This window comes from Rutilus rutilus (genome assembly GCF_951802725.1).
Source record: "Rutilus rutilus genome assembly, chromosome: 3".
NCBI classification, from domain to species: Eukaryota; Metazoa; Chordata; class Actinopteri; order Cypriniformes; family Leuciscidae; genus Rutilus; species Rutilus rutilus.
In genome coordinates, this window is record NC_140211.1 from 4,639,787 (window position 1) to 4,664,578 (window position 24,792).

The following is a 24,792-nucleotide window of genomic DNA, read 5'->3' on the forward strand; positions in this document are numbered from 1 at the left end:
AACACAAGCGCTTTGAATCGTCACTATTCTCCTAAACAAATGCACACATATTCCCTTATTGTGCTTTAGAGAGTTTGAGCACCTCACACACGCTCAGACATGTCAGAACACACTGACACTCGTGTCCACATGCATTGTTTTACTATGTGTACGAGTCACTGTGATTCAGCATTAGATGAGAAGACTTTAAACCAGAGCTAGCGCTCTCAAGTTACGTTAAATCCAGGGACGGCCAATTAAAACAGACGTGCATCACCATGAGCCAACCCTCAATGTTTCCATCGAAACTCTGACTAACTGGGTTACAGTACTGTGGCAGTACCATGGTATTTATATATATACCACAGTACTAGATGATTACCATAGTCAAATACTGTACTATGATAATGTACTCCACTGTAGTTCGAAAAAATACCATGGTACAACAATAGTACACATCCACAAATCTGGTACTGCCATGGTACACACTCGAAAACGCAACTCATGGTAACTATTTTACATTTTGACTATTGGTGGCTAAATCGTATGGACCTATACAAGTACAACATGTTCCTGGATCAAAAACATTCTAATCAACCAATCAGATTTGAGGGACAAGTTTACAGTTAATGTCAAGCTTAGGCTTACAATCAGTGTTAGGTGCTTCTACTTCAGAGTTATTCACCATCATTTAGGGCTAGGTTTAGGCGTAGGGATAGGGCTAAGACTAAATTGTTGGACAAGACCGTTGTTCTAGGATTCAGGAACATGTCTCGATCCCATTCATATGTTTGTGTCTGATCTCTTTACACCTCACGGATGCTTAGGCGTGGACCTTCATGCTTAAGTTTGTCTAAAAATCGCACGTGTCTGTACGAATCACATCTTACGAATTCATACGAAATCGCCACCTTGTAAAATAGTTACGTTTTCTAATGTAATCGGGTTGACACACTGTAGATTAATTCCCACTTACAGGTCAGTATCTGCTTGAATAAAGACCGATATTCCTATAATCCACTGTTACACTGGACGAGGTCAGGACGTTTGGAGTGTATATTCATCCTGCGGGTTTTTTCTCAAACTACATCAGAGTTGTCTGTGATTGCGTTATAACTTGACTGAATGAGTGTGTTCACATGCATGACCTTATACCGGTTATACTTAATAATGCCTTAAACAGTGGGGGGGGGGGGGGGAAACATTATTTATTTTTATTTTTTTATTGGGGAAAGCCTCTAAAAAGCCAAAGCACCAGATTATGTAAATGACCAACACACTCTTGTGGCAATTCGTAACTATTTTACACTTTGGTGAATTGGTGGTGAAATCATATCGTACTAATTCTCCATCAATTTGCAAAAAGTTACTCTTTCTCATGACATCGGGATGAAACGCCTTATGTCGGCTCATTCATGACACACACAAGTCACTAGTTTTCCGTTTATGAAACTAGAATAGATTTCAAAACAAGTTGCTCAGAATTTTTTCCCTGCAGGCCGACATGATCATTTGTGATTGTGACGGGAAAAAATGGATAAGGTCAAAATATTACGTGCAAACAGAGTTTTCTCTGATTCACTGATTCGCAGGGTGCGTTTTCACGAGGAGCTGATTTTGATAGTTTTGTTGTACATGTAAACACACTCATTGATGGAAGCACTTCTAACAATCCACTGAACGTCCACATGAATTAGACTTTATTAGCTTTCTTAATTCGTGTTTCTGCTCTTACTGTGAACGATTCATCGGTGCACGTCTTCGTAGCCTTTCATCAAACTCGCTTCACCCTTGAAACAACTTTCCTTTTCGACCGCCGTCCTCAATTTCATCTAATCAGTTCCTCACAGATAATCCCGTCCTGCATTTATTCTCACTGAATTTCCTGTTTCGGTGAAAATACATTGGATTACAGAAGTTAAATATGAACGTCATTTCACATTGACTTCAAAACAACGACTCCTGCGACTGTCACGTTTTTTATTTCCTACTGACCGCACACACGCACTCTCACTGAAAATAAAAGGAACGTAAAATACAAAAAAAGAAAACCGTAGACTGACGTGGTCAAAACAATTCTGGCATGCAATTCAGAACAGGCAAAGACCCCGAAGGCCCCGACCCCCGCAACCAAACAAATCAAAGTCAAACATAATTACATAATATTTTTCTTTCTCGCTTTTTACGTATATACTGTAGCTTCTTTTTTTTTCCGCAAAGGATCAAATGGAAGACATGAGCTGGCTGTCGACTACAGAGACGAGTCTTCGTTCGGCCTAAAACTGTCGCCAACGTCTCCGAAAATAATGTTCCTCTCCCACAGCAGCAGGATTGTATAAGAGAAAAAATAAAATAATACAAAATACAAAAACGAAAGAAAAAAGCACACCAAAAAAATCACATAAAAGTCGATAGACACACATCATGAGCTTATATACTCTTTTCTCTATTCTTTTGTTTAGAAATTCAACATGTATTTAAGAGAAACATTGTTATTGAATCTTTTTTTTTAAGTGACGCTTGTCGTTATTAATATTAATGTCATAATCAATATTCGTATTAGAAGTATCACTATTGGTTAACACTACATTTGGGCTCACTAAAGGCCCGTGCCTGACGGGTCGGCGAAGGGAGCGAGAGAGTCGTCATCCGTCACTCGCTCGCTCGCTTCACGGCCCCGCAGGACTCAAGCGCTTCATCTCCCGTCTCTGGCGCTCTTCAGCACGACACCTCCATGGTCTGGGACGGGCTGGGCGGGAGCTGTCCTCCCTGGGAGCCCTGGGACAGCGTACGGGATCGGGAACGAGAGCCCTCCATGGAGTAGGAGGAGGAGAGAGAGGTGGTGCGCGAGCGAGAGAGACGCGTCATGCAGGACGACGCCACTGGAGGAGGAACACAAGCAGATGTTAACACATTTTAGGAAGACGAATAAAAATGATATTGATACAAGATGTTCATTTAGTCTTTCTTTCATTTATTTTGGGCCTGTCACACAACTTTGGAAAAGTATTGGCATAATTAATAATGATAATATCCTGCAAGATGTAGACATTATTTTAGGACACAAAAGCTGTCACTGGGGCGGCACACTTCTGTACCTAAAGAGCGCATATTGATACCTTAAATGTACATATTAGTACCTAAAAGGAACAAAAGTGTACCTTTCTTTAAAAGTTACCGCCACAGTGACAGCTTTTGTACCTTTTTCCTGAGAGTGATCTAACTCTGCTAATGAGAATACTTGACAATATACTTTTTTTTTTTTTTTAAGAATTTTTAAGAAAGTCCCCGCCCTACATTTCCTTCTTTCTCAACATAATCTTCACTCAGATGTACCAGAGCCCGTCTACGGAGAGCCTGGCCACTCCCTATTAAGTCCTATTGTACCGAATTTTGGTTGTAGTTCCACCAGAGTTCCACTGGGGGCGATCGCCTATGATTGCTAAATGAATGGGAGTCTATGGCGCTAGACGGCTAAATTCGTCTTTTTCACCCGATTGCCGTTGAGAAATCTCAGATTTGATTGTAGGTTTTGCAAGTTCAACATGGGTTATAGGTCAAAAGTTGAATGAACGAGTACAATGTCCTTTCGATTTCTTACAGGTTGAGTTGTTGTTGCCCGTTATAGCGTGTTAATTCTGCTAATGAACCGCTGATTGGTCAGTGAAGCACTGATTACGACCAGAGATACCGCTTGATGGTCTTTTAAAACAACAAAACAAAAACTCGTCTAGCACGTGTGTTTACCTGTGTCAGCTGTGTCGTCGACGCCTCGAGAGAAAAGAAAGTGCAGAGCGCGAAAGCACCAAAGTGACTGAAGGATTGCCGTAAAGCAGTATCTCTGGTCGTACATGTGTATGACGTCATTGACACTTTAAAAGACTTTTTAAAGCAAATAAGTGACTCTAAAAAATCTAACACCCAGCAATGTGTAATTTCTTTGCATCTCCTTTCGAATACAACATTCAAATTACTAGACAAAAAATTATATCCTGAGAAAAGTGGATTTTGAGGGGTATACCGCCATAGACCTCCATTCATTCTGCACTCGTCCTGTGAGCGCCCTCATGTGGAGCCAGAGTGGAACTGCAGCCAGTTCAGAAGCCGGAAGTGTAGTGAGAGTGGAAGTTCTCCCCTTATTAGACATTCTCTGCTTTTTTTTAAAAGAATTTAAAAAAGTATCTCCACAGTATTTCATCTTCAGGAAATAAAAAAGCAAGTAGAATGTCTTGAAATTAGTTTTCTACCCTCATGTTCCTTTTTCTCTTTCTTTTTCTGTCAAATTAACTCATTTCTTTCTCTGTATTGTGCTGACAGTCAGTGTATATTTCGACCATTTTGATTTGTATATCACACAAACACATTGTGTATTATAAACATGACAACTTTGTATTTTTTGCATTTATGGGGAAAAAAAGAGAAAAAAAAGAAGAGAAGTAGCAAACGTCAGAGAACAAACACAGAAAAAAGGACTAAATATGTACTAAATCGTGTCACTGGAATTAAAACTAGTTGCTGGTTTGCTATTTTTAATGCAGAAAACGCAATACAAAGATCATTCGCTCTCGGAAACTCGGACATTACGGTCCAGACCTCGCTGTTTAAAAACAACAGCATAAAATATGGCTCTTCTGTCAACGATCATTTACTGATAATGTTTCCATTTGCTCCAGTTATCTGGGTTAAACTCGTTTACTGATGAGAAGATAAAGCATTGCTGTGTATAGTATTAGATTGGCATTCAAAAGGTTTGAATCTGTAAGATTTTCGTAATATTTTTGAAAGAAGGCTGCATTTATTTAATCAAAATACAGTAAAAATCATGAAATATTATTACAATTCAAAACTGCTGTTTTCTATGTGAGTATACAGTAAAGTGTAATTTATTCCTGTGACCAAAGCTGAATTTTCAGCATCATTACTCCAGTGTCACATGATCCTTCAGAAATCAGTATAATGTGATGATTTGATGCTCAAGAAACATTTATGATTATTATTATTTATGAATATTATGCTGCTGTGCTAAAAGAAAGTTCAAAAGAACAGCATTTATTTGAAATAGATAAATATTTTGTGGCATTATAAATTAATTTAATGTCTTTTTTATCAATTCAGTGTGTTCTTGCAGAATAAAAGTATTCATTTCTTTCAAAAGAGGTAGTGTAAATACTCAATTTCATCATTTTTTGTGATATTTCCCATGAATGAAACCCCTCTCGGGTCACTTACTGTATCCCATGCCTTGAATGAAGTACTTGAAGGCTTCTGTCAGTTTGCTGGGCTGTAAACACACACATTTCATTCACACACCGCACACTTTTCATCAGTATCAATTAATTGCATTGATAAATAATCATTTTAAATTGACATGGCGTACCTGAGTCAGCTGTGGCATCCCTCCGGCGTCAGCCATCTGGAGGAAAAAACATGTTGGACTGAACTTCTCATAAACAACATAAACACATTTATTTTTGTTTTATAATTGATCAAATCATGCATAAGCTTGGTGCAGTCCAAACCTTGAGGAATGAGGTGGTGGTTGGATCTAGTTTGCTGTTGCACTCCACCTAGTGGACAGAAACACACACACACACACACACACACACACACACACACACACACACACAGTGAGAGGAATCATGGGGATCTGCAGATGAACGTGTTTATTTGACTGAAGACTCACAGCAGCGTCTTCATACGGAGCCTGATCACCGACCACCAGCATCACAGGACATCTGAACACACACACACACACACACACACACACACACACACACACACACACGTCAAAAGAGGAGCAAATGTAAGAGACAGATGCATTCTGGGTTTGCTTGAATCATTCTTACTTGAAAGTGTTGTTCCTCTCGATGCTCAGATCTCTGCGACTGTGAGACAAAGAGAAAAGCATGAATATAAAGTCCTCCAAACTGTATTTGTCCTTCGTTGCGTTGGATAACTGAACACATGCATGTTGCATTTCATGTGTGAAAGCTAATGCACATTGTTTTGCATCACAAAAGTTACTTTTTAATGCAAAACTAAACATGCAAGTACATGGCAATATATATATATATATATATACAGGGTTTGAAATGAACAGTGGCGGGTAACGCTATCGAATCACTAGCCGATTTGGCGGGTTACTCATCATGTTTACACACTTGCGCAGAATCTGCTCATATCTGGCTTACTTGAACACACACGTCACTACACAACAAATAACGGTGCGCTTGTTCATTTGCATTGAAGCAAAGGCGTAGATTAAAAAACATTTGGTGAACAGAAAAGACATTGTTATTCTCCAACTTCCAACATGTTTTTGGTGTTCTTTGTGCTGTGTTGATCTGTCCACCTAAAACACATGTATGGTGAAAAGGATGAGGGTGAAAGAGGAAGGGAGGAGATGATGGATGACAGGATTTTGTTTGAATAAGAAATGAATGTATGCAATCCAAATGATATATATAGGCTGAGCTGTGACGTAGTTAATCTGGTTTCTTTTTTCTTCGGCTAGTAGAAGATCTGAATGGCCAGTAACTTAAAGATTTAGTAGCCAAATTGGCCAGTGAGTTTATTTGGAATCCTATATATATTTTCAGGCTGTGTTCATACACACAAACCACCATATTTGACAATATTGGACCCTTATTCATAATTCTACATAACTGTGCACTTTATATGTCATTGCATTTTTTATTTAAAGCAACATAAATCAACAACGCCGATAATAAAGGTCTGGAACATCTGCTCTCTTCCTCTACTGCAGATGTGCAGCTGACTTGGTTGATTATATTCGTGTTTTCAAGTGAAGTAAAACATTATGATAAATAACTGCTAATAAAGCTGTAGTTGTGGACTGATCTCCATAGTGTGTGCAGTAAAGCGGCTCATGTTACCCCAGGTAGCTCTTCCAGAAGAGCTCGATGTTGATGGCGTTCGGCGCTTTAGCGACTCTCTCTCTGTGACTTTGAATCAGGTCTGTGTTTGCCGACAGCTCTTCCTGAAAACACACACACACACACACAAACACACCATTACACACCTTTATAATGGATGACTTAACTGTATGTTTTCCATCTCATTCTTACGGAGCCGCTAAAGGGACATGATAAAAATACAAATAAATAGATGGGAGGAAAAACGATATGTTTTTGCTTTCTGTTCTCTCGCAAAACTTTCGCAAAAGAACGCAAAAGCTTTTTAATATATTATTTCTCCCATTCCACATTTTTCCATCATCATGTCCCTGCGTTAGGGGCTCCATACATTCTCTCACATAATAAAGTAAATTATTTTTAAATCAATATTTTATATCCATGCAGTGTTATTTTAGTATCATTATAGCTTTTATTCATATGTTGAATTACTTTTAATTTTTATGTTCCATATGTTTATGTTATAATTTTTTGTGTTTTTGTCATTTTCTAAAAGTTTTTTGTTTATATATTTTTCATAATTTTTTTATTTTTTATTTTTAGGTTTACTTATTTTAAAGGTGGGGTATGTGATTTGCAAAACGGCCGGCAGATTTTGAAAATACACAACTCAAATGGTCCTACCTTCTTTCCTTTGACTCCACCCATTCAAAGAACATGGACATGGATGGGGGGAGGAGGTATGGTATTCTAGGTGGTCTTGGAAATGATTGGTTTTTCGAGTCCTGGCCGTTCCACAGATGATTAAATTGCTTAATTTTTATTTCTGTGCTTCTAACTCAGTGGCTGTAAGGATTTTAAGTGATTTTGAAAAAATGGCCAAAAAAGAGAATCACATACCCCACCTTTAAGTACATCAAGTTTTTATATCATATTTCAGTTCACATATATTTTATTTAAAGCAACAAAAAATACTTATAGTTTTAGTTTCAGTTAATTATAATAACCCTGCATCCATGTATTTATTAATTTGATAAGCAGGATAAAATATTTCCTTCTTTTGGGTTTATTGTGCAGCGAGAAACACACACTCAATCTAATCTAATGTCATTGTTGTTGAAGCACAGACACACACACACATACACCTCCCACACACATTCAGACTCTTTCTCTCACAAACACTCACTCACTCACTCTCTCACACACACACACACACACACACACACACACACCTCTCACACACATTCAGACTCTTTCTCTCACAAACACTCACTCACTCACTCACTCTCTCACACACACACACACACCTCTCACACACATTCATATTCACACTCTCTCTCTCTCTCTCTCTCTCTCTCTCTCTCTCTCTCTCTCTCACACACACACACACACCTGACTGAAGAGGTGGGTCATGATTTGGTCTGTGAGGGAAGACGTCAGATTGGAGAGCTGCAGGAGAAACACAAAGTCATTTTCAGGTTCATATTTCCTGATATTATTCCTCATATGTGTCATGATGTACAGAGAACAGACCTTGTGCGCGGCCCAGTCCATCCAGCCGCGAGCGTTTGTGTCCACGTTAACCAGCACCAGCCCTTCCACCGCTTCAGGGTTAGACAACTGTGTGTGTGTGAGAGAGAGAGAGAGAGAGAGAGAGAGAGAGAGAGAGAGAGAGAGAGAGAGAGAGAGAGAGAGAGAGAGAGAGAGAGAGAGAGAGAGAGAGAGAGAGAGAGAGAGAGAGAGAGGTGTGTGTGCGTGTGTGTGCGTGTGTGTATGTGTATGTGTGAGAGAGAGAGAGAGAGAGAGAGAGAGAGAGAGAGAGAGAGAGTGTGAGATGTGTGTGTGCGTGTGCGCGTGTGCGCGTGTGTGTGTGTGTGTGTGTGTGTGTGTGTGTGTGTGTGTGAGAAAGAGAGAGAGAGAGAGAGAGAGAGAGAGAGAGAGAGAGTCAAACACCAGTGAACGTCTACAGAGACACAATTCAAAGGCATTTTTCTGTTCAAAAACATGATTCCTTCCTTTCTGGAAATTTAATTTTTCGTGTTTCTATTTTAGCATGTCTGCAAAGTGAAATAATATTTAATGTCTCAGTCTGTGGTGTTTTCTGACCAGCAGAGGGCTTTATTCAGTCTCTGAGAGTTTGCTTGTGTTATATATGTTGTGTTTAACATATTAATGTTGCAACTTCAAGTGTTATCTGAGAAACAATCTAAATTTGAACTGAACTCAAAGACTAACTCAAAACATACCAGAAATGTGCCAAACCATTCACTACAGACTCAAACTGAACTGAACAAAGCGATTTTACCATATTACCATCATTGACCAGAAAGCAATAAAAAGGGGAAATTACAATCATCTTTATGGAGACTATTGATAAAAAAAACAAAAAAATAAAAAAAAACATTTTATTAAAATACTTCCCATATTTATGTGTGGATTTATAATGCTGTATCATTGCCATGGTACCTGTACTGTATATGCACTGTACCATGAAACTAATTACCATAAATCATGCTATTCGAATGATTCTCCAAGAGAACATGTCACCATGGTATTATTTTAATGGATTTTTTTATATTGTCATATCTAGTTTTGAGTTTTATTTCATGTTTGTGTAACCACTGTGTAGTGAGTGTTTATGTCAAGTCAAGTGGTGTCATGTCAAGTTATGCTTAGTCAAGTCTTTGTTTTGTATTTTGATCACGCACTTGGGTTCTGCAACTTGCAAAAAGCATGTTATTCCTCATCATTCAAGTAAATGAAATAACTGAAACACGTGACACTCACAGTGAATCTGGACAGTATGTAAGCGCCGGCTCCGACTCCAACACCGATAATTGTGCGGAAACTAAACCAGATGAAAATAATCAGCCGTAAACCACAGAATCATGTTATTTATATGTCAAGTATATTATGATTGATGAAGATTGTGAAATGAAGATTTGAAGATGTGATGACTTCTTGTGACTCACTTGAAGAACTGCAGGACGGCGGGAAGCATCTCAGAGATCTGATCCATGGTTGCGTACTGGTATCTGTCAGAGAAAATAAAAACATTTACAGGACTCTTAACACGTCTATTGTGAGACAGAGCGGCCTGAGGACACGCAGAAGCATAAAAATAGACTCTGAGTCACAATCTGCATCACTAACACCTTCTGAGGAGCTGAAGAGAGTTTGACAGGTGTCAAATAGCATGAGGCAAATATAAATTTTTCACACTTTACATATATATATATATATATATATATATATATATATAACAGTGGTGGCTGCTGGTTTTTCAAAGAGGGGAAGCTCATTTTCGGCCGACATCATAAAAATTGTCCATTTATTTATACGTAAATTCTGCCCTACGTTCCTGTTCAAGAAAATGCTCTGTGACCCTGTCGTACCAACTAGCCGTCTTTTCCAATGACTCTCAGTGGCCAGCAGAGTTAGGTATAATTGTATAAATGTAATAATATAATAAAGGTATAAATAATAATATAATAAAGTATAATAATACTACTAATAATAATATGTTTTTAATTATTTTAATCATATTTTTTTAATTATTACTACTAATAATATAAAAGATATAAGTAATAATATAATAAAGATATAAATGTATAATTGTGTGAAATGTATTATGAAAATTGGCAAGCAATTTCGACAAGCAAATACCAAGAAATATTGTATGTAATCACTGTCAATCAAAAGGAGATGCAGTCTATTGACAGACCAGAGACGCTGAGCATCCATGGGCGGGACATAATCTCAGCATTTATCCAATGACCGTCTAGTTTCAAAGCACTGAAAAAAACTGTTCGAAGCAGCCCCATCGAAGTCAATGGACGCTGGGCTTCAACAGGGAAATGCACTGTGACGCTAAGGGAATGTATGAGAAGGAAATCGAGTCAGCCGACCTGCTGTATGTAACTGATTCTGAACGAACTCGTCTTTGAGATGAACGCGTTCGAACGCATTTTTAGTCAATAAAATGTTAACACAATAGTACATATTTGACCATTCATTTTTTTACATTATAGGGGAAGCCGTGCTTCCCTTGCAGTATTAAAAAAATCCCCACTGATATATATAAACATCACGTACCCAGCAGGATAAATGGCCGCGCCCTCCTCCTGTCCCGGAGCGTCCACATGAACTACAGTGAAGTTCTTCACGATCTCCTGCATCTCCTCAAACTTAAACAGGGTGGAGAAGCAGCTCTTACCTGAGAGAGACAGAGAACCAAACAGCGTTTAACTTAAAGTGACTTGACCCGACATTAAAGTGACTTGACCCAAGGTTAAATTGACTTCACCCCAAGGAAAATTAACTTGACCCGAGAATAAAGTGACTTGAGTCGAGGTTGAAGTGACTTGACTCGAGGTTAAAGTGACTAAAGTGTCTTGACCTGAGGTTAAAGTGGCAAAAGTGACTTGACCTGAGGTTAAAGTGTATTGACCCGAGGTTAAAGTGACTTGACCCGGGGTAAAAGTAACTTGACTCGAGGTTAAAGTGACTAAAGTGTCTTGACCTGAGGTTAAAGTGACTAAAGTGTATTGACCCGAGATTAAAGTGTCTTGACCCAAGGTTAAAGTGTCTTGACCCAAGGTTAAAATGACTAAAGTGTATTGACCCGAGGTTAAAGTGACTTGACCCGAGGTTAAAGTGTATTGACCCGAGGTTAAAGTGACTTGAATCGAGGTTAAAGTGATTGAACCAAGGTTAAAGTGTATTGACCCGAGGTTAAAGTAACTTGACCCGAGGTAAAAGTGACCTGAGTCGAGGTTAAAGTGACTAAAGTGTCTTGACCTGAGGTTAAAGTGACTAAAGTGTATTGACCTGAGGTTAAAGTGACTTGACCCGAGGTTAAAGTGTCTTGACCCAAGGTTAAAGTGACTAAAGTGTATTGACTCGAGGTTAAAGTGACTAAAGTGTCTTGACCTGAGGTTAAAGTGACTAAAGTGGATTGACCCTAGATTAAAGTGTCTTGACCCGAGGTTAAAGTGTCTTGACCCAAGGTTAAAATGACTAAAGTGTATTGACCCGAGGTTAAAGTGACTTGACCCGAGGTTAAAGTGTATTGACCCGAGGTTAAAGTGACTTGAATCGAGGTTAAAGTGACTTGAACCAAGGTTAAAGTGTATTGACCCGAGGTTAAAGTAACTTGACCCGAGGTAAAAGTGACTTGAGTTGAGGTTAAAGTGACTAAAGTGTCTTGACCTGAGGTTAAAGTGACTAAAGTGTATTGACCCGAGGTTAAGGTGACTTGACCCAAGATTAAAGTGTCTTGACCCGAGGTTAAAGTGACAAAAGTGTATTGACCCGAGGTTAAAGTGAATTGACCCGAGATTAAAATGTCGTGACCCGAGGTTAAAGTGTCTTGACCAAAGGTTAAAGTGACTTGACCCGAGGCTAAAGTGGTTTGACCTGTCTTGACCCGAGGTTAAAGTAGCTTGACACGTCTTGACCTGAGGTTAAAGGGTCTTGACCCGAGGTTAAAGTGTCTTGACCCAAGGTTAAAGTGTCTTGACCCAAAGTTAAAGTGACTTGACCCGAGGTTAAAGTGGTTTGACCCATCTTCACCCGAAGTTAAAGTAGCTTGACACGTCTTGACCTGAGGTTAAAGTGTCTTGACCCGAAGTTAAAGTGCCTTTGTTAAAGTGTCTTGACCCGAGGTAAAAGTGTCTTGATCCAAGGTTAAAGTGCCTTTGTTAAAGTGTCTTGACCCGAGGTTAAAGTGTCTTGACCCAAAGTTAAAGTGTCTTGCTAAATAGCACAATGCTGAGGGTTCATGAATAGCATGACTTGGAAAGTCCTGAAGTCGGACTTTACAATGAAGTAAAGCACATTCAAAACTACACCAAAGGCCGAAAATGCTGAACATGGCTAGTGACACAAAGAAAAAGGACAACTTTTTTTCTTTTTTTAAAATCATTAAAAAGAAAGTTAAAAGGCTAAAGAGCACAAATATGATGTAACCCTTGTGCTATGTTGAAAACTCAGTAACACCCTTTTGTGTTTTTGGTCAAAAATGACTTTAAAAATAATAATTGTAATTTGAAATCGCTCGTTATGCCGTATTATCACCAAATATTGGATTAAATCTTTTGTTTTCTTTCAATTAGCACAGGTTTGTATTTATATTTGGATCTGATTGATCATAGGCATCATTGATCTGAGCTCATGCAACTAAAAAAAAAAAAAAAAAACATTATTTGTGGATAAATTTGTCAATATTCAACAAAATACAGAAACATATTTGCCCTGTTTATCACACTAATGTGCTGTTTAACCAGGAAGTTTGTTTTGAAATACCTTTAACTTGTACATAATGGCACAAAGTCACACTTGTGGTGTACCGGTCAAATGACTGGCCTACAAACCAGGGTTAGGGTAACAGCTTATATATATATTGTTATGCTGTATTATCACCAAATATTGGATTCAATCGTTTTGTATTTGTTTTCTTTCAATTAATCAAACATTTCAAAAGAACTGAATCTGAATTTTCAGGAAACTCAGAAATGTGTTCTGTTACCATTTTGATTAATTCATTCATAAAAAAAAAAAAAAAAAAACATTTTTACACATGCAGACTACTGTTTAGAATAATATAAACTTCTATCTAGCAATACATCAGTTTATGTTTTCTGCGTTTAGTTTGGTGCTCATGCACTTTGACTCTGTTTGTCTAGTTAAACACACTCATCAAGTGTTAACCACATGAACTGTGTGTGAAGAGCTCATTGTTAGGTGTGATGTGCATAGATGCCTTTAAACCATCTATATTATTAATAGATGCAGCAACACTTGTATTGAAAAAAATTGTGATGCATTTCCAAGAAACAAGGTGCTTTTTCACACCTGCCTTCAATAAATAGAGTCCAGTGATCGTCTCAGACACGACTGACGCTTTCTGAACTTCAGCTCAGACTCTTCGAGACTCTTCATTTACACAAGCTTAAGAACGGCACAAAGGTAAACCTGCATCCTAATCAAATGACTGAAACATTTAAAGCAATATGATTTAAACAAATAAATGTTGTCTAATGTGTAGATATACTGATAATTGGTATTTAACTGTGTTGTTCATGGATGAAGGTTTGTTCAGTGTATCACATGTAAATCAGATATAATCATTTTCTGAAAATGAAGATACTCAGCATTGTGTGTCTGTGGTTGCTCAACCTAACTAGTTACAATTTTACAAATGTACATCATGTTACTATAACTCCTCTACCATGACTCACTTCTGGTCTCACGGCTGGTGTTCGCTCTCCTAATAAACGTCTACCTTCCTATCCTGCTCTTTTCTCTTGTTGTCAGGATGAGATCAGCTCTTCTCTCGCTCCTCTTCATTCTGGCTCTCAGTGATGGAGTGGATCACCAGAACAATGACCGATACGCCGAGTTCAAGCGAAAACACATTCTCCCAGCTGGGTTTCAAACAGATAATGAAACTGCTTGGGCGGAGTACCTAGTGAACAATACTCTCTGCGAAAGAACTCCAGTACAATCCTTCATCAATGACACAATAGATAATGTAAGAAAAATCTGCAATGGCACTGGCCAGAAAATAGAGAAAAACTATTACAAAAGTACAGAGCTCTTCCAAGTGTACATGATTAAAAGCAAAAACACAACCAAAGAGACATTAGATTGGAAGTGTATCATTGAGAAATGTCGTACAGCCATATATTATGTAATTGTTGAATGTGAGAGAAATCTACCTGTGCACTATCACGATCAACGGATTGAAAAGGGCAAAAAAGAAAACCCTTGCTACTATTAGTGCTATTATCTTCCATGTGATACGCTGTAAATCTGGGAATGAAATTTGTCTGTGCCCATGTTTGCATAAAATCAGAGTGGTTAATTGCGTGTGTGGTTGCAAATGTATAAAATATGAAGTTCAGTATCAGTTCTTCCCCTAGTAATGCTACTACTATTATGCCAGCATGGCAGGAGCATGAAATGTTGCTTTTAAACCATTAATTAAAACGCCACATGCATGTTTAAAGTGGATCTAACTCCAGAAGCATCTCAATAAAGCTTTCTCTGCAGAGCACAGTTTGGGTTTATAAAATGAACTGATCAAATGTAGGCTATAGCTTGGATGAATGAAATGTAAGTCACTTAGAATAAAAGCATCTGCAAAATTTAATAATGCATCTGATTCTGTTCTTTTGTGTAAAGTCAATTTAAATATATTTGAGGTATGATATACAAAGTAGCTGTTTTAGACTCTTAAGAGTCATTTGATTAGATCAACGGATCACTATTGTCACTTTTCTCCTAGTGTTTGCAGTCGTGTGCTGGATCATCGTCTAAGGTACCCTCATGTTTCCTGTTCCTGTACAGTCCAGTTCTTGTGAAGTCTTGCTGCTTGTCTTGCTTCCTCCACAGGGTTGTTTTTGTTTTATTTTATGCGTAATAAAACCTGGTGATGGGAAACTGAGGCTTTCTGAAGCATTTGAGGCTTTCAACAATTTGACCTGAAAATTGCTTCATTACTCGAAGCTTTTAACACAATGCGCATTAGTGACATCTGGTGGTCAGACTTGTTTTCTCCACCATATAAATCACCGCAGAGCAGAAAAGGTCTGTGACATACAAGTGTGGGATGAATACAGTTCTATCTTATCTGATCCTTTCTCATCTAAATTAATTTGTGCCAATGAGACCACAACTCGTGTCATGTGTAGACTGGTCAACGGATTCACATATTGATCAATAATATAAAATATACAAGTATGTGATCATAATTATAGTAATTGAAATTGAAAAGATATTTTGGGTGTTCTGTTTTAAAAAAATAAAAAAATAAATGATGTTATACGGAAATGAAGTGTTAAAACATTAAAACAAAAACAAAAGCCCATGCATTTGAGTCCTCGCTAATTTCATAAACACAAACCCCGTCAGTCTGGGTGAAAGAGGTTGAGATAAGGTGGAGAGATAAGGGTTAGCAGTCATTCCCTCCATGTGAGGAAGATCCGTGTAGATCCGCTCTGACGGACAACAAAGTCGCACAACCAAGAGAAGGGGTGTTGCTGCGTCTATATCCGCCTGCTTATACTATGCCCTAGAAGTGTGTACTCTTTTAGTGAAGAAAACGTAGATACTTTTGAGTGTGTAGCAGAAGAGTAGGCATGCTTTGGGATACACTATCATGTCATACAATAGCGTCTTTAATGGTTGCTCTCTGTCGCTTAGTCACACTCATCCTGTCACGTAAACTGACCTGTCAATCATCCTGTCACAGTAAACTGACCTGTCAATCATCCTGTCACAGTAAACTGACCTGTCAGTCATCTTGTCAAAGATAAAATCCTCCACATTTAATCTACTTTAATTTCCTACTGTATCGGAGAGAAATGCAGAGGCACGTTGATCTGCAGTCGTGGGTCTTTCATGCGGAGACTCTCCTCATATTAATGCATAATGATGCATTTAAAAGTGAATGGCCAAACGGATCTTTATAAAGTTGTTGTTGCAGATGAAATAAAGAAAACACAAAGTTAAACCTGCATTGTTCAAATGACAGAAATATAAAAAATCTATTCATAAAAAATGTGCTGATATTATTATCTAGTTATGTATCTAGTATATATCTAAGTTTTTACAGCTCGTAAACACATTGTGTAAAGCAGATGACTTTTTCTATATGCAATAATAATCCTAGTGTTGAAATGAAGACAGTTATGATGATAGATTGTGATTTTTTATATGAACTTGACTCCATACATCCACTAAAAATCCCCAGCTGTGACTGCAAACGTGAGCTTTATAGCTGCCCACTCTATTGGTTAATGCCATTCATTTATGCAAGTAGTATATGGCTACTTAACGGATAAAGATCAACTTTAACATTCAACACTAGATATTAATTTGATCAAAATGATGAATGTGCTTCTTTTATGCACTTGCTCTAAGTATGTAAAGTCATACTTTTGACTTAGTGTGTCATCATTATAACTTTTTAGTCGTATTATTTTGTTTTAGTGATAATAAAGTCATAATTTCGACTTTTATGCATAGGGCTGGGTATCGAGTTCAACACTTTTTCAGGCTATTCATACTGGCTACCTTTGCAGAGCACAGTTTGGTTTAATCTCAGTTCTTTGTGATTCATTTATTTTGATTATCTGTCAGGTGTGACATGAGTGGTGTTAAAAGACTCTTTTAGTCACATAAAATCAAGCATCTGAGCATCATTAATTGGACACTACAGGATCTTTTCTCCTCTCTAATGTAATTTTTCTTCTATCATGTTTGAAGTGTCAATGTGTTTGAATCAGATAGTGTTATGGTGATTTTTTGATATGTATGAAGTTTGCTGTACAAACACAGGGTGTATTTTCACTCCTCGGCCTAATAGTAATATCAGTTCAGAGACGCTTTCTGACCTTCAGCTCAGACTCAAAAATACTTATTCATTTGTACAAGCTCAATAATGGCAGAAAAATAAATCCTGTTCAAATGCAGTTCAAACTCCTACAGGATGATTTACGATGCATCTGTTTTAAAATGTTATTCTAGTACATATAATAGGATAATTTGCAGCAAGATAGTAGGCTTCACATAAAAGCTTTAGCACGAGTTTGATTAGTTGTAAAAGATTCAACTTCACCAGGGTTGAATGATCACACACTGAAGTCTACAGTGCAGTAAATGCTGACGTCAAACACACTAACGTTTCACATGGGAAGAAACCTTGTTAAAACAGTTTCACACATTGTTATTCTTTCACAGCACAGAATACGGAAGAACTGAGACTCGTTGAGACTCTATCAACATCTAAACAGGTAAACTGACACCATTGTGTAAAAAAATTAAAACGTATTTCAATATACTCGGATCTGTTTTATGATATTTGCTGTAAATATGTATGGTTTGTAATGTTTGCACAGAATCTTTCTGTTTTGCAGTCAAGCATTGGGGACACAGTGTGAGCACTAACGAACTATTAAGCTAATAACTATTTCTGCTAAAACTTTTGAACCAAATGGACTAGAAACCAAATGTTTTACTTTTCCGAACTCGTCTTACAGATTTAATATGATCTGATACAAATTTGTCTGTGTTGATTAAAGTCAAAAGTAAAATTATGAAATTTGCTAATTATCATAGTTACAGTGAATTGAGATCAGATAAAAGCAATGTCATGACACTTAGCAAAGTGTGGTGGCATTAATAAATAAATATATGTACAGTGTTTGTACAAACCATGGCCAAAAATATATCATTGTAATATTATATTGTATTATATTATGCTATATATATTGGTGAATCTCTTCATAATCTTTCAAGCAATCTGTCCTAAAAACCAGAATGCAATGAGCAAACAACCTGCGTATGCATTCATTACATTGAAGAAATAGTTGATTATCTTTTTAACTGTGAATCTGTAGGTCTGTCTCTCTTCTGTGTCCAGGATGAGATCGGCGGTTCTTCTCGTGCTCTTTTTCACGCTCAGTGATGGATCGAATAACGTCAGTTTCAGCAACAATAAACCGGAGGTGTTTTCAGACCTTTTTTCTAACTGGGTACAACCCTGCGAGAGATCTCGAGATAACAACGGATATAATAGGTTTAGACGCAGACACGTGCTCTCGAGTCATTTCAACACCAGACGGACACAAGACTGGGAAGATTACCTAACAAGAACAAATCTTTGTGGCAGAGAACTTGTACAATCCTTCCTCAGTAAAAGCGACAACAATAGCGTTGTAAGAATCTGCAACGGACGAGGGCACAGAGTCGCACAAAACCGGTGCATCAGTATGAGAATGTTCAAGGTGTTCATTGTTCAAAGTGCTTTAAGAAATGGACGGTGTGTAGTTTTGACTCCAGTCGAGTCTGTGGAGCGTTATGTGACTGTGTCTTGTGAGGTCCTTGAAAACCACTGTTTGCCTGTTCACTATGTGACACAATCTAGCAGAAGACCATCCCGACTCAGGCAGATCTGCAGACCTTAGACAGTTTAGCAGATGTTAAGGCATGTGCACTTCAATGTGTGTGGGGTTTAGTAGCACATGTACTTGGAAAAAAAGAATGTGGGATTTATTTTGTAAACTTTTTTCACATTTAGAAACTGCTAGTAAATTTCACAAATAATTACAAAGAAACGGCAAGTACTGAAGCACAATGAAGTAAAAATTTGGAAGTTGAAAGAATGAAATAGTATTTTCATGTAAAATGTACTCTAATAATCTGTTGTATGTACAACTTTGAAAAATAGTATACAGTACTTCATCTCTAAATGATGTTTGCCAAAATAATGTAAGCCGAATGCCAAAATGTATAAGCTTCCCTTCTACCATCGACATTGATATGCTTAATACATGTTTAAATGCTAAATGCATGTTTAGCATCTCAATACAGCTTTTTTTTTATAGTTCAGTATTATAAAATGAACTTGTTGAATGTATAGCTTGAATGCAATGCAAGTCGCTTTTTTGAATAAAAGCATCTGCCTAATCCATTAATGTCTCATCTCAGTTCTTTTGTGAAAGTATTTTAAAAACTTTTAAAGTAGTACAACAAAGATGCCAAAAGTATCTCTTTTAGACATTTAAAGCAGGGTCTTTTCTAACATTTAATCATCAATGTGTTCGAATCTCAAAGATACAAAAACTGCAACTAAATTGTGCTTGATGGCAAGAAACACATTTGCGGTGCATAAAAAAAAAAAAAAAAAACAGGCCGTATTTTCCACCCAGTAAATATCAGTCCAGAGACGCTTATAGACTTCAGCTCAGACTCAATGGGATTCTTTCATTTGCACAAGCTCTGAATTAAGAACAAATGTAAATCATACTGTTCAGATAATACATCTGTTATGTCCAATAGCGTCTGGCTGCAGACTTGCACTCTCAGACACGAGCGCTTCCTCTGCAAGTGACGTCACTTGCAATCGACACAAATTATGTGTCGAAATATGTTTCCAGCAGTTCATTCGCATTGTATTGACGCTGTTAATGTACTTGTGTGCTATAACGCCAGCGAAATTCAGGACACTCAGGTGTGGCTGAAGATGGCAGTGAGGACAGTGCAGGTGATGCTGAGGACAAATGAACCACCGCAGATGAAGTTTTAGAGGATTGAAGGGGTACATTTGATGATGAGCATATTTGTAAGTGAGCTTCCATAACGTATCTCCTGAGAACACTTTTGCTGCAATTGGGACAATGATATATATAAATATATATGCTTTTTCAATATATGATAATACGTTTTACGTTAAATTACACGACTTTTAATCTCTGATATACAAATATATTAGGCCTAACAAGCCAACCACTCACGGTCTTAAATACATAAACTAAACTATTTAATAGAGTGGTATATAAACTGTCTTTACATGGCTTGCACGTTGAAACCACTGTAGTTTACCATCCCTGTTGTGTTTTTTTACGAACCACTAAAGACTTAAAAGTAGTTGATGATGATGATGATGATGATGAAGACAACAATATTTGCATTCCCAGTGTAGCTTTATTTTTTCAGGGTGGTTGGGCATAAACTGCAGTGATATTAAGTGCAACATGATGTGCACTGTGGTACCAGGGGGTTTTCAGAAACTAAAATGATTGATTGGTGCATGATGCATCTGTAATGAAACCAATGATAATATTGATATTAGAACTGTGTACAGGAAATGACATTCGAATGTAATGAGCTAAACTGAGACACAAGGTCGAAACATGACCGAATATTGCATGTATTTTACAATACGTTTCACAATACGTATTTTACAAAAAAAAGTTTTTTAATGTTTAAGCGTACGTCCTTATATACCTACAAGGTGAGGTGGAGTTACGCTACGCAAATTCCGCAGACCCAAGGCATTTCCTTGCCATTGGCTCGTTTTGTAATACTCGAAGGTGATAGGCTTCGAAGCAAAACCCCATTCGTCATCACGACGTAACTCGTAGTGAACACGAAAGGGAACTGTACTTCATTACTGTCCACCTCTGGCTCTTAGTAACCTCATGGTTTCTTTTTTAAGATTTCAGAGAACCCAAAGGAAGAGGCAGTAGTCTGATGCAAGACAGATTTAGAAAACCTGAACCGTTGGACCACTTGCAGTTATAATGAATTCAGACTTCAGAAAGACAGACTTTTTATTTTATTTTTTATTTTTTTATAAAGAATTGTATTTTATATATTTTTGTCATTGATCGTGTTAAACTGTTAAATAAAATACATTTACTTAACTGTTGGAAAGGTGTCATTTGTATTTTAAAAGGTTTTTCCCAAACTTTGAAATGGTCAGGAATTTGTTGACACACCTTGAGGTGAAGCTGAAATATGAATGTTGTTTCATCATTAACTTGGTCCATCAGATGGCAACATTTCTTTGCAACATTTTTATGTTGACATTCCATTTCAGTATTTTCAATGTTTCAACAAAAGTGATTAAGAATCAACATCTCGATAAAAGCTTTGCAGTGCACAGTTTGTTTATCTAAAATGATCTGATCAAATGTATAGCTTGAATAAGTCGCTTTAAATAAAAGCATCTGTCAAATGCATGAATGTATCATCTTAGTTATTTTGTGAAATCATTTTGATTATCTGTTAGGTTGATATAATCCTGTCAAAAGTAGCTATTTTTTGGTGTGTTACGCTTCAAGTGTGCTGCGTAACACAAGAACAAACCTCATTGGCCTAATCCTGGCTATCACTAAATCTTAGTGCTGCATTTGATACCATCGACCACAACATTCTTTTGAATAGACTCGAAAATGATTTTGGCATTAGTGGAATTGCACTAGCATGGTTCAAATCATACTTATCTGACTGTTATCAGTTTGTAGCAGTAAATGAAGATTTATTTCTTCTTATTTATTTCTATTCATTTTTCTTGATCATGTTTGAAGTGTCGTGTTTAAATCAGATGGTGTTATGGTGATTTTTCATCACCTTCAGCTCAGTCTCAAAAAGACTTATTCATTTGTACAAGCTCAATAATGGCACAAAAATAAATCTGTATACTGTTCAAATGCAATTTAAAACTCTTACAGGATGATTTATGATGCATCTGTTTTAAAATGTTATTCTAGTACATAAGGGGCTTTCGGGGGGCTTTTTTTTATTTTATTTTTTTTATTAATGTTTATTACAAACTCTCGTGGAGACAACAGCAAAAAAAGACAGGCAAGGCATCAACAAAATGCAGATTTGACAATGAAAAAGATCAAATAAATAAAAATAAATAAATAAAATAAGGCATTGTTCTCAAATAAATAAAAAAATTTCAGCAGCATAACAAAGGTTCAAGGAGGATAATAACATACAAAATTTATTTTTAAAACAGTTTACATTTGGCAATTGTTTTTTTTGTTTCATTTATTTTTGTGAATGTGGTATTTACCATAATGATGATAAGGTTAATCAAAAGTGAAATGTCCCTCGTCAGTTTAGAATTATAAATAAGATTCGATTGTAAATTGTTCAAGTTCACTAATTTTATTATTTAACCAGCTATGGACATCTTGCCAGAACTTCCTACTAACTGAGCAAAGGAAGAATAAATGTTCTGTTCGTTCTGGGTTTTCATGACAAAAATCGCAAGGGTCAACTTCAAAACCAAATCTAGCCCTCAGTGTCTCCGCAGATGGATAGTAGTTGTTAAGAATTTTAAATTGCATTTCTTTTACTTTGGGTGTGCCATTGGCCATTTTATAAATTTCCAATGTTTTTCTGCAATTGTTGGATTATCTAGTATTTTAACTATAGGAACTATCTGTGACGTTAGTGTTCACCAGCACAGCATCCGCCATTTTCAGCCCCACCAAGAAAAAGGCATTTGAAAAAAAAAATTGTCACAATCACAATCAATGTTTTTTAGTTTTTTTCAACACATCCCATAATTAAAAAAATATTGACCTCTACCAAATGGTTGATATGGCACTTAAAGGTAAAAAAAAAAAAAAACATGTATATAAAAAAATATATATGAACTATGAAAATATGAACTACAATACTAATTTATTTAAAACCAATCAAAATAAAATATTTTATTTGTGTGACAGCTAACCGTTATGTGCCAAATCAACCGTTTGGTTGAGCATGTTTTTGAAAAATTATTAAAAACATACTAAAGTTTTTTCATGGCACCAAGTAACATGTAAAGTTAGGGCTCTTACAGTGTCATATGTCCAAAAAATATGCTTACCTTGCAAAATTTCACCAAAAACAGTTCACATGGCAGGAGTCATTTATTTTTTTGTTACTGAAATCCATGTTTGAGGAAGTGTTGTGACAAGTGCTGACTGTTGATTTATACAGTGACATCTAGTGGATTTTTTTTTTTTTTTTTTTTGTCTTAACATACCTCGATCATATGGTAGAGATGGCTCAATCAGCTTGAGTTGAGTTAGGTACTCCTCTCAATAAAATATAGTGACTCAAAATGTGCTCTACCAAATGGTTGAGATGACGTTAAAGGGTTAAAAAACCTATATTTACTCCAGAAACTAACTCTATGAACATGTAAAACAGTGATAGATGCTTAACCTTTACGCTGAGGAGAAAATCCAACGCAACTTTGAAGGGACCAATAGAAACATGATTATGTATTTCTGCTCAGCAATACTGGACATCAACCAGACAGCAAACGCTAATAACTTTTCATAACTGTCTTTCTATGTATAACAGTTCTATCTAATAAAGTATCAGACAGGAGTGTTAGACAGATTGTAAATGAACACGGAGAATGCGAGCACTGTGAGCTCAGGCTCAGGCGTTCTCAGCACTGTCAAAATAAAAGTCACAACAACAAGCGTGTCTCACTAAACTTCAGAGTTCCTACTGGCGGTGCGAATGCAACCAGAAAACATTCCTATGGGAAACATTAGTTCTTGGGGAAACACCCTGGTGGCTCGTCCCTATAACTATCTGGTGTGAAAGGCCCTATAGATAGGCTATAATAGGATAATTTGCATGATATTAGGCTTCACATAAAAGCTTTAGCACGAGATAGATTAGTTGTAAAAAAATAAACTTCACCAGGGTTGAATGATCACACACTGAAGTCTACATTGCAGGAAATGCTGACGTCAAACACACAAACTTTCACATGGGAAGAAACCTTGTTAAAACAGTTTCACACATTGTTATTCTTTCACAGCACAGAATACGGAAGAACTGAGACTCGTTGAGAATCTATCAACATCTAAACAGGTAAACTGACACCATTGTGTAAAAAAAATTAAACGTGTTTCAATATACTCAGATCTGTTTTATGATATTTGCTGTAAATATGTATGGTTTGTAATTATTGCACATAATCTTTCTGTTTTGCAGTCAAGCATTGGGGACACAGTGTGAGCACTAATGAACTATTAAGCTAATAACTATTTCTGCTAAAACTTTGAACCAAATGGACTAGAAACCAAATTCTGTACTTTCCCGAACTCGTCTTACAGATTTAATATGATCTGATCAAATTTGTCTGTGTTGATAAAAGTCATCATCAAATTAATGTTAAAATTATGAAATTTGCTAATTATCATAGTTACAGTGAATTGAGATTAGATAAAAGCAATGTCATGACACTTAGCAAAGTGGTGGCATTAATAAATAAATATATGTACAGTATTTGTACAAACCATGGCCAAAAATATATCATTGTAATATTATATTATATTATATTATATTATATTATATTATATTAGAAACCGTATATTTCAATGAATACTTAGATTTTTTTCAAGGTCAATCATAAACCTTACTGTCATTTTTAACTGATTATACTGATGAACAAAGTTTGTCAAATCTTCAACAAAACTGGTTCAGATTATCACAAACCTTGATTTTCAAAACCATTTTCCTGTAAAATGTTACTGAGTTTGGTTCATTTCCACAAAACCTTGAGAAAATAGCATTTAAAATTTCTGGTAAAGGTGCCGCATACTAATCAAAACTTATAAAGCTA

At 36.7% G+C, this 24,792-nt stretch overlaps 1 protein-coding gene and 1 long non-coding RNA gene across 2 annotated transcripts in view; one reads left to right on the top strand and one right to left on the bottom strand.

Annotated features, from left to right (window-relative positions):
• Positions 1-555: 555 nt before the first annotated feature.
• Positions 556-24,792, bottom strand: part of ndrg2 (NDRG family member 2) — a 56,763-nt gene continuing 32,526 nt past the window's right edge. The window contains exons 5-16 of the mRNA XM_084404607.1: positions 10,950-11,070; positions 9,827-9,889; positions 9,642-9,702; positions 8,388-8,474; positions 8,247-8,303; positions 6,876-6,979; positions 5,826-5,864; positions 5,663-5,714; positions 5,499-5,546; positions 5,357-5,392; positions 5,209-5,260; positions 556-2,861 (exon numbers count right to left, since the gene is read on the bottom strand). Of these exons, the coding sequence (XP_084260733.1) occupies positions 2,698-2,861; positions 5,209-5,260; positions 5,357-5,392; positions 5,499-5,546; positions 5,663-5,714; positions 5,826-5,864; positions 6,876-6,979; positions 8,247-8,303; positions 8,388-8,474; positions 9,642-9,702; positions 9,827-9,889; positions 10,950-11,070 (884 nt within the window). The 3' untranslated portion in view covers positions 556-2,697. The remainder of the gene's footprint in view (positions 2,862-5,208; positions 5,261-5,356; positions 5,393-5,498; positions 5,547-5,662; positions 5,715-5,825; positions 5,865-6,875; positions 6,980-8,246; positions 8,304-8,387; positions 8,475-9,641; positions 9,703-9,826; positions 9,890-10,949; positions 11,071-24,792) is intronic.
• On the top strand, positions 13,733-14,247 carry LOC311287637. The gene is made up of 2 exons (XR_014626761.1): positions 13,733-13,823; positions 14,172-14,247. It is a non-coding gene; the product is annotated as an uncharacterized lncRNA (long non-coding RNA).